General features: G+C 44.1%; 1 protein-coding gene across 1 annotated transcript; it reads left to right on the forward strand.

Moving 5' to 3' along the window:
- Nucleotides 1-683: 683 nt before the first annotated feature.
- On the forward strand, nt 684-10,170 carry LOC128688005 (uncharacterized; the record flags this gene model as incomplete). Its single annotated transcript, XM_070083716.1, is given in 3 exon segments — nt 684-966; nt 7,727-7,900; nt 8,081-10,170. Coding segments are annotated over 3 exon segments (706 nt in total), but the record flags the coding sequence as incomplete, so codon positions are not given.
- Between the last annotated feature and the right edge of the window lie 5,047 nt (nt 10,171-15,217).

Genomic DNA, 15,217 nt, shown 5'->3' on the forward strand with positions numbered 1-15,217 from the left:
TTTAATATGTTTATTATGCACCCCATACCTATCCTGTGGGCGGTAGTCAAAAGATTACAAAGGTACATACTGGGTCCAGTGACTGGACCCCAAAGTTATGATAGCTGAAGTAGTTACAAAGGTAATGAACTCCAGGTAGATCTGGTCACAATCATGGCAAGTTACAGAGGTAATGAATCAGCTTCACTCCTATACACGGTTACAGTCATGAGCAAATTACGCTCTTCTTGCCTGTGCTTTTTCTGCTACTGAGTATGATTTGCCTCATGCCAGCGTAGTCTCCAGTTTTCAAGTCAGATTTGTAATCTCCTTCATGCTCTCTCTCTCTCTCTACCTTCACTTCCATAAGTTATTCGAACTGAATTCAGTATTGTGCGGTCACAAGCACCAAGGGGAATCTTATATTCAGTGTACTCTACATTAGAGTCACTTAGAGTTAACACAAGGTCCAATCTTGCTGATTCATTACCTTCTCTCTTTCCATTTGCGTTCCTGACATAATGACTCGGTGAAGTTTTCCACTACCACCTCTAACAATTGGAGGTGTTGCTGTTCTCAGCAGAGGTGTTGGTGCTGAGATAAGGAACATATTACAACTCTAGTGATGCTGGTGATAAAGCTGCCGGTGGTTAGTTTCCAGTTACAAACTCTTTCACATCATACTTTGCTTCGTTTCTTACCAGACACATCGCAGCGAAATCCGTAGACGCTGGCCGCCCATCGTTCAAGAGCGCAGAGATGTTTTCAGCCGACGTGAGCAGCCTGTACAGCAAGAAGAACCAGGAGAGGCTGGCTGACGAGGTGCTGGGGTCGCGGAAGATCCTGACAGTGGATGGGCAGCAGTTCCTAGCCAAGGGTCACCTGGCTCCTGACGCTGACTTCGTGTACACTTTCGAGCAGGACGCCACCTACTACTATGCTAACGTTGTCCCTCAATGGCAAGGCATTAACAATGGCAACTGGAAGGTATGGCAAGTGGATAACTAAAATGTGTAATAATTATGCAACAATATTTTGAGATTGCTACTACCTGATGAATAAACACATGTGCTACACTTGGTTATCTTTATTATCGAAACGTTTCGCCTGCGCAACAGGTTTCTTCAGTGGAATACAGAGGTGATTTAATCATGGAGACTAGAAGTGGAAAGACAATTTTGAGGTGGTCAGTCCCCTAGTTCCAAGTGAAGGTGCTCAGTCCATTAGCCTCAAGTGAAGGTTGTCAATCCTTTAGCCTCGAGTGAATGTGACCAGTCCCTTAGCCTCGAGTGAAGGTGATCAGTTCCTCAGCCTTGAGAGAAGGTGATCACTCCCTCAGCCTCGAGTAAAGGTGATCAGTCACTTAGCTTCGAGTGAAGGAGATCAGTCCCTGGGCCCCTGATTCTTACTGGGTTGTCTCTTAGCGTACTCATGGCACCTCTTCTTCTCACTGGGAGGGGGGTAATGTTGCATCGCTGCCGAGTCTTTTACTTTAGTAGAGAGTGATTTCCATCAATAATATGTGAAAATTACAACTAGCACAAATAATAGAAATAATGAAAGTACAAGCACCTGTAGCAGGAGGTGGTTCGCCGGAAGTGTCCCGGCCCGGGTGTTGTCCAGGTGAGTAAGAGCACCTAGACAAAGCATCAGTGCGGCACACCACCTGGCCTCACCAGCCTGTGTCAGTGCGGCACACCACCTGGCCTCACCAGCCTGGGTCAGTGCGGCACACCACCTGGCCTCACCAGCCTGTCAGTACGGTACACCACCTGGCCTCACCAGCCTGTGTCAGTACGGTACACCACCTGGCCTCACCAGCCTGTGTCAGTACGGTACACCACCTGGCCTCACCAGCCTGTGTCAGTGCGGCACACCACCTGGCCTCACCAGCCTGGGTCAGTACGGTACACCACCTGGCCTCACCAGCCTGGGTCAGTGCGGCACACCACCTGGCCTCACCAGCCTGTGTCAGTACGGTACACCACCTGGCCTCACCAGCCTGGGTCAGTGCGGCACACCACCTGGCCTCACCAGCCTGAGTCAGTACGGCACACTACCTGGCCTCACCAGCCTGGGTCAGTGCGGCACACCACCTGGCCTCACCAGCCTGGGTCAGTGCGGCACACCACCTGGCCTCACCAGCCTGGGTCAGTGCGGCACACCACCTGGCCTCACCAGCCTGGGTCAGTGCGACACACCACCTGGCCTCACCAGCCTGGTTACCTGGAGGTTATTCCGGGGATCAACGCCCCCGCGGCCCGGCCCATGACCAGGCCTCCCGGTGGATCGGGGCCTGATCAACCAGGCTGTTACTGCTGGCCGCACGCAGTTCAGCGTATGAGCCACAGCCTGGCTGATCCGGCACTGACTTTAGGTATCTGTCCAGCTCACTCTTGAAGGCAGCCAGAGGTTTATTTGTAATTCCCCTAATGCTTAATGGGAGGCTGTTGAACAGTCCTGGGCCCCGGACACTTATGGCGTTTTCTCTTAGTGTACCAATGGCGCCCCTACTTTTAATTGGGGGTAATTTGCATCGCCTGCCCAGTCTTTTACTTTCGTAGGGAGTGATTTGTGTGTGCAGATTCGGGACCATTCCTTCCAGGATTTTCCAAATGTAGATTATGATATCTCTCTCTCTCCTGCGTTCCAACGAGTACAAGTCAAGTGCTTCCAAGCGTTCCCAGTAGTTAAGGTGCTTGACAGAACTTATACGTGCAGTAAAGGATCTCTGTACACACTCTAGATCTGCAATTTCACCTGCTTTGAATGGAGATGTTAATGTACAGCAGTATTCCAGCCTAGAGAGAACAAATGATTTGAAAAGGATCATCATTGGCTTGGCATCTCTCGTTTTGAACGTTCTAATTATCCATCCTATCATTTTCTTTGCACTTGTGATCGTGGCACTGTTGTGATCCTTGGAAGTGAGATCCTCAGACATTACTACTCCCAGGTCCCTTACATTATTTTTCCGCTCTATTGTATGGCCAGAGTTTGTAGTATACTCTGTTCTAGTTATTATCTCCTCCAGTTTTCCATAACAGAGTAGTTGGAATTTGTCCTCATTGAACATCATATTGTTTTCAGTTGCCCACTGGAAAACTTTGTCTGGATCAGTGCGGCACACCACCTAGCTTCACCAGCCTGGGTCAGTGCGGCACACCACCTGGCCTCACCAGCTTGGGTCAGTGCGGCACACCACCTGGCCTCACCAGCCTGGATCAGTGCGGCACACCACCTGGCCTCACCAGCCTGAGTCAGTACGGCACACTACCTGGCCTCACCAGCCTGGGTCAGTACGGCACACTACCTGGCCTCACCAGCCTGGGTCAGTGCGGCACACCACCTGGCCTCACCAGCCTGGGTCAGTGCGGCACACCACCTAGCCTCACCAGCCTGGGCCAGTGCGGCACACCACCTAGCCTCACCAGCCTGGGTCAGTGCGGCACACCACCTAGCCTCACCAGCCTGGGCCAGTGCGGCACACCACCTGGCCTCACCAGCCTGGATCAGTGCGGCACACCACCTGGCCTCACCAGCCTGGGTCAGCACACGCTACACCAACATTCACACTCACCACTGAGTATCATCATTCCATCTGGGGAGACAAATGTATGTGATAATTCACATTATTATTTATGTGCAACGTTAAACCCGTGTGGGTCATCCATCACAAGACACTGGCTCTCAAACTTCGGGCCATGGCCTCCAATTGGGCCATGGTAATATACTAAGAAGGGCCACAGCTGGCTATTTGTAAATATTTCAATATCTGGTATATTTGAAATAATTTTAACTTTGTGGGAGAGAACTTCCCTTCTTTCTTGTTATTTTGTTTAATCATAGAACCAATACAGTTTTAATATTCACATATTATGGTGGTGGTGGTAGATTTTTACTGGAATAAAGTCAGGTTTCACGGATCCAGTTCCTGTTCGTGTGATCAGCGTTGGGCTGAACTGACGTGTCTCATACACGTTTTTGTACCATTACATGGTGAATGGTAATTGAAGTTGAACTGAATGATGATAAGGGGTGTCCCATGGTCTGGTAGGCAACGGTCTCGCTTCACACACAATGTCCGTGGTTCGATCTCCGGCAATGGTGGAAACACCGGCGTGTTTCCTTACACCTACTTTCCCCGTTCACCTAGCAAATAGGTGCCTGGTGCCTACTTGCTAAGTGTGGGTTGTATTCTGGGGGACAAGACTGAGATCGCACTACCTTCTTTGGTTATCCTGGTTGACTAACCCGCCGGGGTAAAAAAAAAACCGCTGATATCAGTCTTCCGGGGGACATGATCAGGAAAACATGCGAGTGTTCTCTCTCTCTACACTACACCTTGCGCTTGATACACAAACATTCTCTAAAATTAGTGTAACTTGTGTTTCATGTGATCACTGCTTTACGTGAAATATTTGTACACTTCCATTATTTTTTTCTATTTATAGCTTTCCTTAATGTGCATTTCCATTCCTTACATGTAATTATAATGATGACTTTTTTTAATGCTGTATTAATGAGTTACTATTTATTGCATTTTATGTACATGTGTGACTTTCGGGTACAGTACACGTTGGAGAAAACTGGAAGGTCACGGGGATTTTGAGGTTGGTCGGGGAAGAAAATGGATTATAAAACAAGGACTAATAAATACTAGCGTAAGGAATGTTAGAGGCTCGATCCTATGTTTGCTAATCGCAGTCGATCTTAGACCACTGAATCCCTTACTAAATGTTAATGTACAATGATACCCAATTCTTTGTTAACAGTGGTTACACTATTACGTCTCTTTATTATGAAATTATTTATATCAATAATACCATTCTTCATTTGCTAATTAAGACAAACTGATGTGGTTACATTCTTCAAACTATTTAGTAGAGCGTTTACAACCTAGCAGTAGTAACGTAGCATCGAAGAGAAAGATTTCACAGAGTGCCTCTCAAGACTGAACACTAACAACCAACTTATTTGGATATGCAGTGTTGGAAGAGATACTCCTGTATGCAAAAGCTAGCTTTTGGTGTTTTGACTGCCGAGGATGTTTTTTGGTGACTGGTCACTGTGTTGTGAGGGACGAGAGTGGATTGGTGCTGTGGTGGGATTCTGTAGTGCTTAAAAATATTATGGTCGATTAAGATGTCTACTAGTATGAGCTATGGGCTGATGACTGGGTTGAGATTTAATATGACAGGGATATTATTTCCTATCTCAAAAACTTATGACCTACTAAGAGGTTTCTGTGCATCTCTTAACATATTACCATGTTCACTTAGCAAGGTGCCTTCAAACAATACTTGCCATCTCTGCCAATTTATGAACAAACTATAATCCCAGTTCTCAGTAGTAGTACCAGTTACCAGTAACCAGTGTACCAGTAGATGACTCACTACCAACCGTCTCTGCGTGAATCACTGTCTGTATTCATATTGTTGCTGACCACAGCAGTATTCAAACACCCCCCTCACATATGGGTACTGTGGGTAGTGAGTCTGACGAGAGTGAGCAAGGAGGCAGGTCACGGCTGTTTGGCTCTTCCATATTACCGTTATAATTATACGTACTACCAGCCTACGTGAGTATTACTCAATACCAATCTTGTTGACCTTGTTCACTATCCTTACCCTGTTCAGGTAGAGGATGAGTTGTCACCTGACCAGTGGGTCGGTGTTATTTCTGCCGGGGAGACCTCATCCACTTCACTGGATCAATCTGTTCCACCAGTTGAGGAGAAAGACTTAGCTCCCACTGACTTCCCAGATGAAGTCAAGCGTTTGTTGACTCTGTTGAACAAACGTCGTAAAGCCATTGCCTTACCAGGTGAGAAGATGGGTATAACGAACTTATTGTCCCATCGTATTCCACTTGAACCTGGTACTAGACCTATCTACATACCTGCATACAGAATGCCTCATTCACAAGTTGCTGTCGCAGAAGAATTGATCAATCAAATGCTTGATGATGGAGTTATTGCACCTAGCAATTCACCTTGGAATGCACCCTTGATCCTAGTACCTAAGAAGGATGGTACTTGGCGCCCAGTAATTGACTTTAGGAAGTTAAACGCGAAAACTATTCCAGATCGCTTCCCACTTCCTGTACTGGGTGATCTTTTACGTAACATCGGAGATAACAAAGTCTTTTCAACCCTGGATTTGTTACAAGGGTTTTGGCAAGTCCCTCTTCACGAGGACAGCCAAGAGCTAACTGCATTCTCCACTCCTACAGGTCATTATCACTTCCTCCATATGGCGTTTGGATTACGATCCTCCCCTATCACGTTCTCAAGGCTCATGACTAATATCTTTAGAGGTCTCATAGGTAATGCACTTATGGTGTACTTAGATGACGTAATCGTCATGTCTAAAGACGTGGATACACACTTGAAAAGACTTGATGTAGTACTTGGTAAGCTTGAAGAAGCCAATTTAAAGATCAAACTGTCTAAATGTCAATTTTTCAGATCAGAAATTAAGTTTCTCGGTCACGTAGTCACTCCTAGAGGGGTTACGACTGACCAAAGTAAAGTAACTGCAGTACTAAATTTTCCAACACCCAAAACTGCTGATGCCGTAAGATCCTTTGTGGGCTTAGCAGGTTTTTATAGATCTTTCATTGCCAATTTTTCTTCCATAGCTGCTCCTCTAACTGAGTTGCTTAAGAAAGATGCTCCTTTTGTTTGGACCTTCCGTCAAGAAAGAGCATTCCAAACTCTAAAAGAAAAGCTAACATCTGCTCCAATTTTGAAATTTCCAGATTTTTCTAAGCCCTTCTATCTGACAACTGATGCTAGTTCAATTGGCATAGGTGCCGTACTAGCTCAGAAGACCGATGGCAAGTACAACGCAGTTGCATTTGCTAGCCGAGTCCTTATGAAGGCTGAACGTAATTATACAGTAACTGAGCAAGAAGCTTTAGCAATAGTATGGTCTTTAAAGCACTTCCGAGACATTTATCAGTAATCTGTTCATGTCTTGACAGACCATGCTCCACTGATACCTTTATTCCAGAACAAGCAACCTACTGGAAGGTTAGCCAGATGGACCTTGACTATCCAAGAGTTCAATCCCACCTTTGAACACTTACCTGGCAAGTCAAATGTAGTCACAGATGCCTTATCGCGACATGTTAGTATAGTAACTGCAGACCCTCCATTTAGTGCTGAAGATGTAAAGAATGCTCAACGAACAGATCCCATGTGGTCTGGTGTGATTCGATTCCTGCTCCAGGAAGATCTTATTCTGACTTTGAAGCCACCAGCACCCATCAGTGACTTTGTCATGAACCAAGAATTACTGTATCGAACAGCCGAGTTGGGTACTCCTAGCAGAAGAGTATACCAGTTAGTAATTCCACAGTCACAGACCACAGCAGTATTCAAACACCCCCCTCACATATGGGTACTGGGGTTAGTTAGTCTTAGGAGAGAGAGCAAGGAGGCAGGTCACGGCTGTTTGGCGCTTCCCACATTATCCGTAATATACATACTTCCAGCCTACGTGAGTATTTCTTTACCCTATCCACGTGTTCGAACCCCACATGATACAGTAAATAAGACAAACAATACTCATAGCTACAAAAAAACAAAAAACAAAAAAAAAAAAACACTTCCAGTAAACTACAGGTTTAAATTGGAAACGATAATTCGACATTTCGGCTGGTGCTGGACCAGTTAGAAATATTTCTATTTTGCCAAAAATATTATTGCTAGTCACCAGCTTCTTCCTTCCCTCCCTGGCAGCGTCTTGAGAACGACATCCGGGATCTAGCCAAGAAAAAAAAGAGGACATTGGAGGTGTGGACTGGCACTTATGGCACTCTCCAACTGCCAGATGCCAACAATAACCATATCGATCTTTTCCTAGGGCTACCAGAAAAATTGAAGATCATTCCGGTGCCAGCTCTCGTGTGGAAGGTAAGACTTGAGGGAGTAAAGGAAGCTGTGAAGAGTGGAGTAGGGATGATGCCAGTATCAACTTGTCATTAGTGCCAATAGATACATTTCATACATCTAGAGAGGAATAATTTCATTAACTATCCTCTGTCAACTCTTAGCATCGTTCCCACATTCAACCTCTTCTTCCCATCCCACCAGGTAGTACACGACATCAAATCACGTCAAGCAGTCGCCATTGTTGGGGTTAATGAACTCACGGGTAAAGGAAAGGCCAAGGAATTGTCCCTGTTTCAACCTCCGTGTCGTGACCTATGTCATGAGCTCAGCTGGATAGACTGGGACACGAGTGATCGAGAACGGGGGCTGGCCTTCTGCTGTCAAGTCAAGGATCTCAAACCAACTATCCCAGTATTGCCTAATCTCGGAAGTGTTACTCTCCTAAAGTGAAAAAAAAAATTCTATATCGCAAAAGAAGAAAAAACAGCATTAGCTCAACCTTCTTTCCTCACCTTTCATAAAATGTAGTCATAAAAGCATTAGGCATATTATATGATGCATTTTTGACTACGTTTTCTTTCTGCAAGTAGTTTCTTCCTTGTATTTATTACAGCAACAAGGACGTGTAGTTTTATAGAAGCCCGAGGCACACTGGGATCCTAGATAATGAACTGGTAAATGCTGAGGCTAGGTCTCTATAGCAAAGTTGTGCCTCTAGGTGATATTCTAGGCACTTTTTTTTTTTAAAGATTATTATAATCAAAACTAAGCGCTGAACCACCAGGGTCATATAGTGTCTTCTTTACAAGAGGGTTGTGCCTTGATGGTGTCGAGGGGCTGACTAAAAAATTCCACTTCTTCGGAATAAACCTGATTATTTCTCACTTTTAGGCGCTATATGATCTTCAAAAGTTAATCGCTCCTTATGGATATTTATAATAATTTAGGCAAGTTAGAGAGATATGTAGGGGAAGTGGAGAACCTGGGGGGCCAGTCTTTGATGTCTAGAAAATTATATAGAGTACAGAAGCACGAGTGTCTGTTCCTTCGTTGACAGAACCTATAATTCTGAGATAGTTCCTGTCAATTAAGACTTTAAACACTCGAGTTAAGTCGCACACGTGGGAAACAACCGACGTGTTAAAAACAAATATATATATGTCGTGCCGAATAGATAAAACTTGCGATTTTGGCTTAAGTAGCAACGCTCTTCTTGCCGAATAAGGCAAGCGAAAATTTGTGTAAGCAATAATTTCGCAAAAATCATTCTGAACCTAACGAAAAAAAATATATTTCAGTGTTTATTACTAAATTATTGTAAACTTAACTAAAATATATTTAGTTGGATTAGGCTAAATTAAATTGCGCTAGTTATAATAAGGTTAGGTAAGTTTCCTAAGATACTTTTGGTACAAAATTATTAATTTTCACATTAACATAAATGAAAAAAAAATCTTTAAACGTATAAGAGAATACTTTAGAGACGACTTATTTTTCAACGAGTTGTTGCTAATTGACCAGTTTTACCTATACGGTACGTAATATATATAAATTATTACATGTGAAATACATATTACAAACATTTTGTTTGTAATATGTCAGTACCTCAAAATTATTAAACAAATATTCAATTTGTATATATTATACTTATTTGATTATTATTATTATTATATATTGTCAGTTAACATTTAATAGTTATAATCATAACCATGATTTTTGAAGAGGTGGATGGGTAAGCCTGCGGAAGGCCTCAGTCAGATGACCAAAAGCACCAGTTGTGAGTCATCATATGACTAAGACCCGAGTCAGGAAACATTTGTCCTGTTTCCTGACAAACATTATGCCTACCTATTATTATTAATGCACAGTATTTTGCCTCAAACGCCCTTGTCTTGTCGCACAAGAGAACATGTGCAGAACATGTGTACCCACTTGACCGCCAGTATGACAGATAAGATTTTGTTCGAATTTTTAACCCCAGAGGGTTTGAAGCTCACCCTGTGAGCGTCACCTTCACACCACCTTGTATGTGATGTCACAGGATGAACGACCACACTGGCGGTCAAGCAAGTACTCACATAATTGAGGTTGCAGGTGTCGATTGTGAGTTCATTACCTTTGTAAATTGTGAGTTCATTACCTTTGTAAATTGTGAGTTCATTACCTCTGTAACTTGCTCAGCTATCAAAACTTTGGAGTCCAGTCCCTGGACCAATTATGTACCTCTGTAATCTTTTGACTACCGCCCACAGGATGGGTATGGGGTGCATAATAAACATATTAAACTAAAAGGTGTCGATTCATAGCTTCTGGACCCGACAGCACTATGTTTACTTTTGTGTCGCAACAGGTGTTTACTTGAATAACAATAAAATAATCAAGTTAAGAGCTAAATCCGAAAGGGTCATGGTATATTTGATTTTGAAACGTCTAATACCTGGTGTGGTGTAGATTGTTCACTCGGGGGATGACCCTATAACACTGAGAATGATTTCGTATGTATAGCGTGGTCTCTGGCTTCACAATGATTTCATCTGTATAGCTTCACAATGTTGGAAATTTTTTTATTTTATTTAAAATACAGTATACATTATACATGGAAGTAAACATATGTCGCTAAACCAATCAACATGTAACAACAAAATTAAAGTCCAACATACGTATACACAATCCAAAAACAAAAAGTTACACTTCACACAGGTGTACCAACAACATATCCAGATAATCTACTCCAGCACACTTATACATCTTATGCCAAATTTTATATACAAAATTCTTAAAGGTAAAAACCTCACCACGTACCATTAAAACCAATACATCCACCCCCCACCAAAGGTACATTTATAAAGTCGTACATATGTGCTCTGGAAGTAAAAAGGTACCCCCCCCCTCATCAAATACCACAAAACAATGACACACTATAAGAGCGTAGGATACTGCTTGTTCTAAGTAACAATGAAAACTTTGCCTAGCATACAAGGATGATATACTAGTACTATATCTCAACACGGGTGCCATCCACCCAAGACTTCTTCATACACTATATACCTTATAGCAGTATTAAAACATGACATACACCGCTACTTGAACTCATATGCATACCTGCTCCAACAAAGTCATCTAAAATTATGTATTTACACAAAATCAATATACATTTTTATATTACCTTACATATACTCTTACATGTGACTTGAAACATTAAAATAGCAAAGGGAAACCAACAGCGTGTACTTAAAATATATAACACTACCCTACACATACAGTGTCACACGACATATACTATATAATCTTAACCAGGCCGCTGAAACATTATATGTTAGGCCTTATGTGCCAAAATACAATCTCGGATAATATTAAACTGTACCACGTTGCTCATTACAGCTATTTACACTTCCGAACCTTCAGATATACAGAAATTGTGTCTTACAGAATGCTTCCTACAAGAAGGGAAACCCCGGACTTTGTATCACAGCATATTCTAAACTGTCATATGGCATACCTTAGTAACACCACGTAGTATGTGCTTTCTATAACATCTTTGAAGACACTCTCAACAATAACGAACAGTTATTCTCACACACACTACCCTTTCATTCACCTTATATACACACAACGATGTAGTGATCCAATACACTACGTACATGTACTATCCAAAATCTCCACAACATAAAGGGAACACATGTGTAATACCACCACACACACCACACTCGCTACACAGGAAAAGCATAAATTTATCAATACAAATCCAATCACACACTTTAAAAGCCATCCACACATCCCCACTCAAGAAACTAGCCCGTCGTTACCCCTTACTTTACACTTAAATCCCGTAAATCCTTCAACTTAAAACTCCGGTATCCCTCAGTAAACGCTGTCTCCCACCTTCCCCCATAAAGATCCCTCTTTCGACACTTAGTTCTATAAATGGTGGCCGCTAACACCTTTATTCTTTCATCCACACCCACCTCCCTCATAGCCCAAGACGTATAAATAAAATCAGTGACCACATACGCAACCGCATTCACCACCATCTGACTCATCTCACCTATATCTAAACTTAACACCCTTAACACCTGTAACCCTTCCCCACCCACTAACCTAACTACCCTACCTAACCATACCCTTACAGCTTCTAAACAATTACAAAAATACACCGCATGAAAAATAGTCTCCGAACATCCACACGCCTTGCACTCCCCTCCCTCCCTTAGTCTCCTATTAAATAACACAACACCAGACGGCAAGATTCCATGTAGAAACCTAAACATTACCTCCCTTACACCTGGTTTAACACGCAATTGCCGTAAACATTTCCAGATATTCCCCCACGCATACATGGGGTATGCCCCCTCAACTGCCGCCACCACAGACCCACCCCCCACCATCTCAAGAATCCTCAATTTGAGGGGCTTCGGATCCCTCACCATCATTAAAACCTGCAACATGGCCTCGCCAATCATTAAATCCTTACCCCCCCACCATCGTTGCATATTCATTCGCAGTCTTTCTAGCCCCCCCTCTCCTCGCCCCCACCTCCCTCAAATAGCCGCGTTTTAGATACACACTCATCATACGCTTTTCTAAAGGTATAAGCCCAAGCCCCCCCTGGCTAACGGGAAGCATCACCACCCCTCTACTTAGCCAGTCACAACCCGATCCCCATATAAATCGTTGCACCTCTCGCTGCCTCAGTGGGTATATTGCCACCACGTGCCATATCTTGCTATACAACAGGACGTTCGTCACAATGGCCCTCTGATGCAACGTTAGCTGCGCCATCCTCAAACCACCCAATCTTTTCAATACCCCATCCACGGTGCGCATTGAATTTACCTCTTGCGCGACCCTATCATTCTTAATGTACACTATCCCACAAATCAATAGCTGATCCACCACACTCCACCCGCGCCCTACAGTCCCACCTCTATTTACGTTATTGCCTAGGTCCATATACTTAGACTTTGCCACATTAATTTCCATCCCAGTAGCCTCGCCAAACACATCTACCACCTTTCCTACCTTGTGTAAATCCTTCTCATCCCTCACCAATACAGTTGTATCATCCACATAACCCACAATACCCGGCCGACCCTCCCATTCATTACTAACCCCTCCACTTGCGATACTCCACCTAACTGCCCTATAAAAGGGATCCTGGAGGCACGCAAACAATATTTGCGACAGAGGGCATCCCTGTCGCAAACCCCTTCCCATCTGAATGTTAACACCTAGCCTTCCATTAACTTGTACTCTCATAGATGCTCCCTGATACAATGTTTTCGCCCAAGATATAATTTCCCTCCCGAATCCCTGCCAACGCATGAACCTCCATAACGCCTCCCTCTCTACACTATCGTAAGCCGCTCTCCAATCCAATGCCAAAACACCCCCACCCCAACTCCCCCTCTGCTCTATAAAACTTCTAATAACTCCATGCCCTTCATACATTGTCCTACCCGGTACCCCATATTGTCCTCTGTCAATTACTTTACCTATCACCTTTTTTATTCTATTTCCTAAAATCCGTGCAAATAACTTAAAATCGCCACACAAAGCGATATTGCTCGGTAATTCCCTACCGTAGTCTGTCCACCTTTCGGAACTAATAACACAACAGCAGTCCTTTGCTGCTCACCCATTTCCCCATCATCCTTCATTATATTGAATAACCTAACTAAAAATCCTCTCAATACTTCCCAATTCCTAACGTAAAAATCATTAGGCAACCTATCTACACCTGGCGCCTTACCTAAACTTGCACCGGACAAAGCATGCGAAATCTCACTTTCCGTGATCGGACCTTCTAATGATACCCTATCTATACCATCAATCTCACATTGCACTAAACCTCCCATTTCCTTTAAAGCCTCATCTCGAATACCTCCGTTTTGTGCATATGACCTAAACCATGCATCTAGATATCCACTCATACCCTCTGTCGTCACTAATACCTGCCTCTCCCTATACCCTTCCATCCCCACATGAACAGTTAATCCCATCATCTCCGTCGCCACTCTTCTCTTACGCTGTCGCCTCAACACGCATGCCGAAGGCCTGTCACCCTATAACACCTCTTCCAGCCCACCCAAAACTCGCGCGCCATCAAATCTTTCATTTTGCAAATCCCTAATACGCTCCTTTAATCCCTCAATATCGTCCACCAGATAACTAGCACTCCCATGCTCGTAGCAAGCTCTCAACTGCCCCTCAAGATAAGATTGGTACCCATACTTCAACCTGGTATATTCCCTCCCACTACGAATATAAAATTCCTTAATACGAGATTTCGCCACAGAGTCCCACCAACTAACCAGATCACTATTCCCAGGCGCCTCCGCCACCAACTCCTCCCACTATTGAACAAATGACTGTCGAGACTGTTCTTCCTGCAACAACTTTACATGCAACTTCCAAAACCCCTTACACCTTCTTGGCAACCCCTCCCAACCTACATCCACCAAAACACCCCTGTGATCAGAAACTACTACATCCATTACCCTCACACTATGTATTACGACTGTCCTGGGCACGTACAATCGATCGAGCCTAGCTGCATACCCACGCTTAATAAATGTGTGCTCCACCACCTCACCTCCCCCAACATCAATCAATCCTACCCCGGATAACAAGTCTCCCAATATTCTCAAACAATGCCCTGCCCCCCTCGGTTCAACATCCTTACTCCTTATCACACAGTTCCAATCACCTCCTATCACAGCAACCCCCGGCAATCCACGCAAATAATATACCAGAACGTCCCTCACGAATTTATTCTTTACCCTTACATCTCCCTCTGCCGGGCCATACACACACACCAACGTCATCTGTACCTGACCCCATAACCCATCCACACGAATCACCCTCCCCTCCCCCCCTCACTATGCCTGACAACCAACGGGCTAGTTTCTTTCACCAAAATGGCCACACCTCCTTTCAATCTGACTGCATGCTCAACACACACACATTATATCCATCCACCTTCAACTCATAACCCAGTCTATAATTGTGCTCCTGCAAGAACACGTCAACATCATGACGCACCAAATATTCCCTAAACCACTCTCACTTTCTCTGAGACCTCAAGCCATTGATGTTCAATGTCAGGCACTTAAAACCGACAAAGGGGGTTTCCCTCTTGACACTACCGACTTATCACCTGAACGTTTCATTGCACCCTTTTCCCTACCCCCCCTTTCTGGGCACACTTACTCAACCCCTGCCCCTGAGTGTCACTTGAACCTCTCCGCATGGCATCCGCCCATGTTTTCTTCCCAGGCCGTTGTGCGGGCATAAGCACGTCGTCGGAATCAGAAAGCACTGCTGCGCGCTTACGTGTCG

This window comes from Cherax quadricarinatus, chromosome 10, assembly GCF_038502225.1.
Source record: "Cherax quadricarinatus isolate ZL_2023a chromosome 10, ASM3850222v1, whole genome shotgun sequence".
Classification (NCBI taxonomy): Eukaryota; Metazoa; Arthropoda; class Malacostraca; order Decapoda; family Parastacidae; genus Cherax; species Cherax quadricarinatus.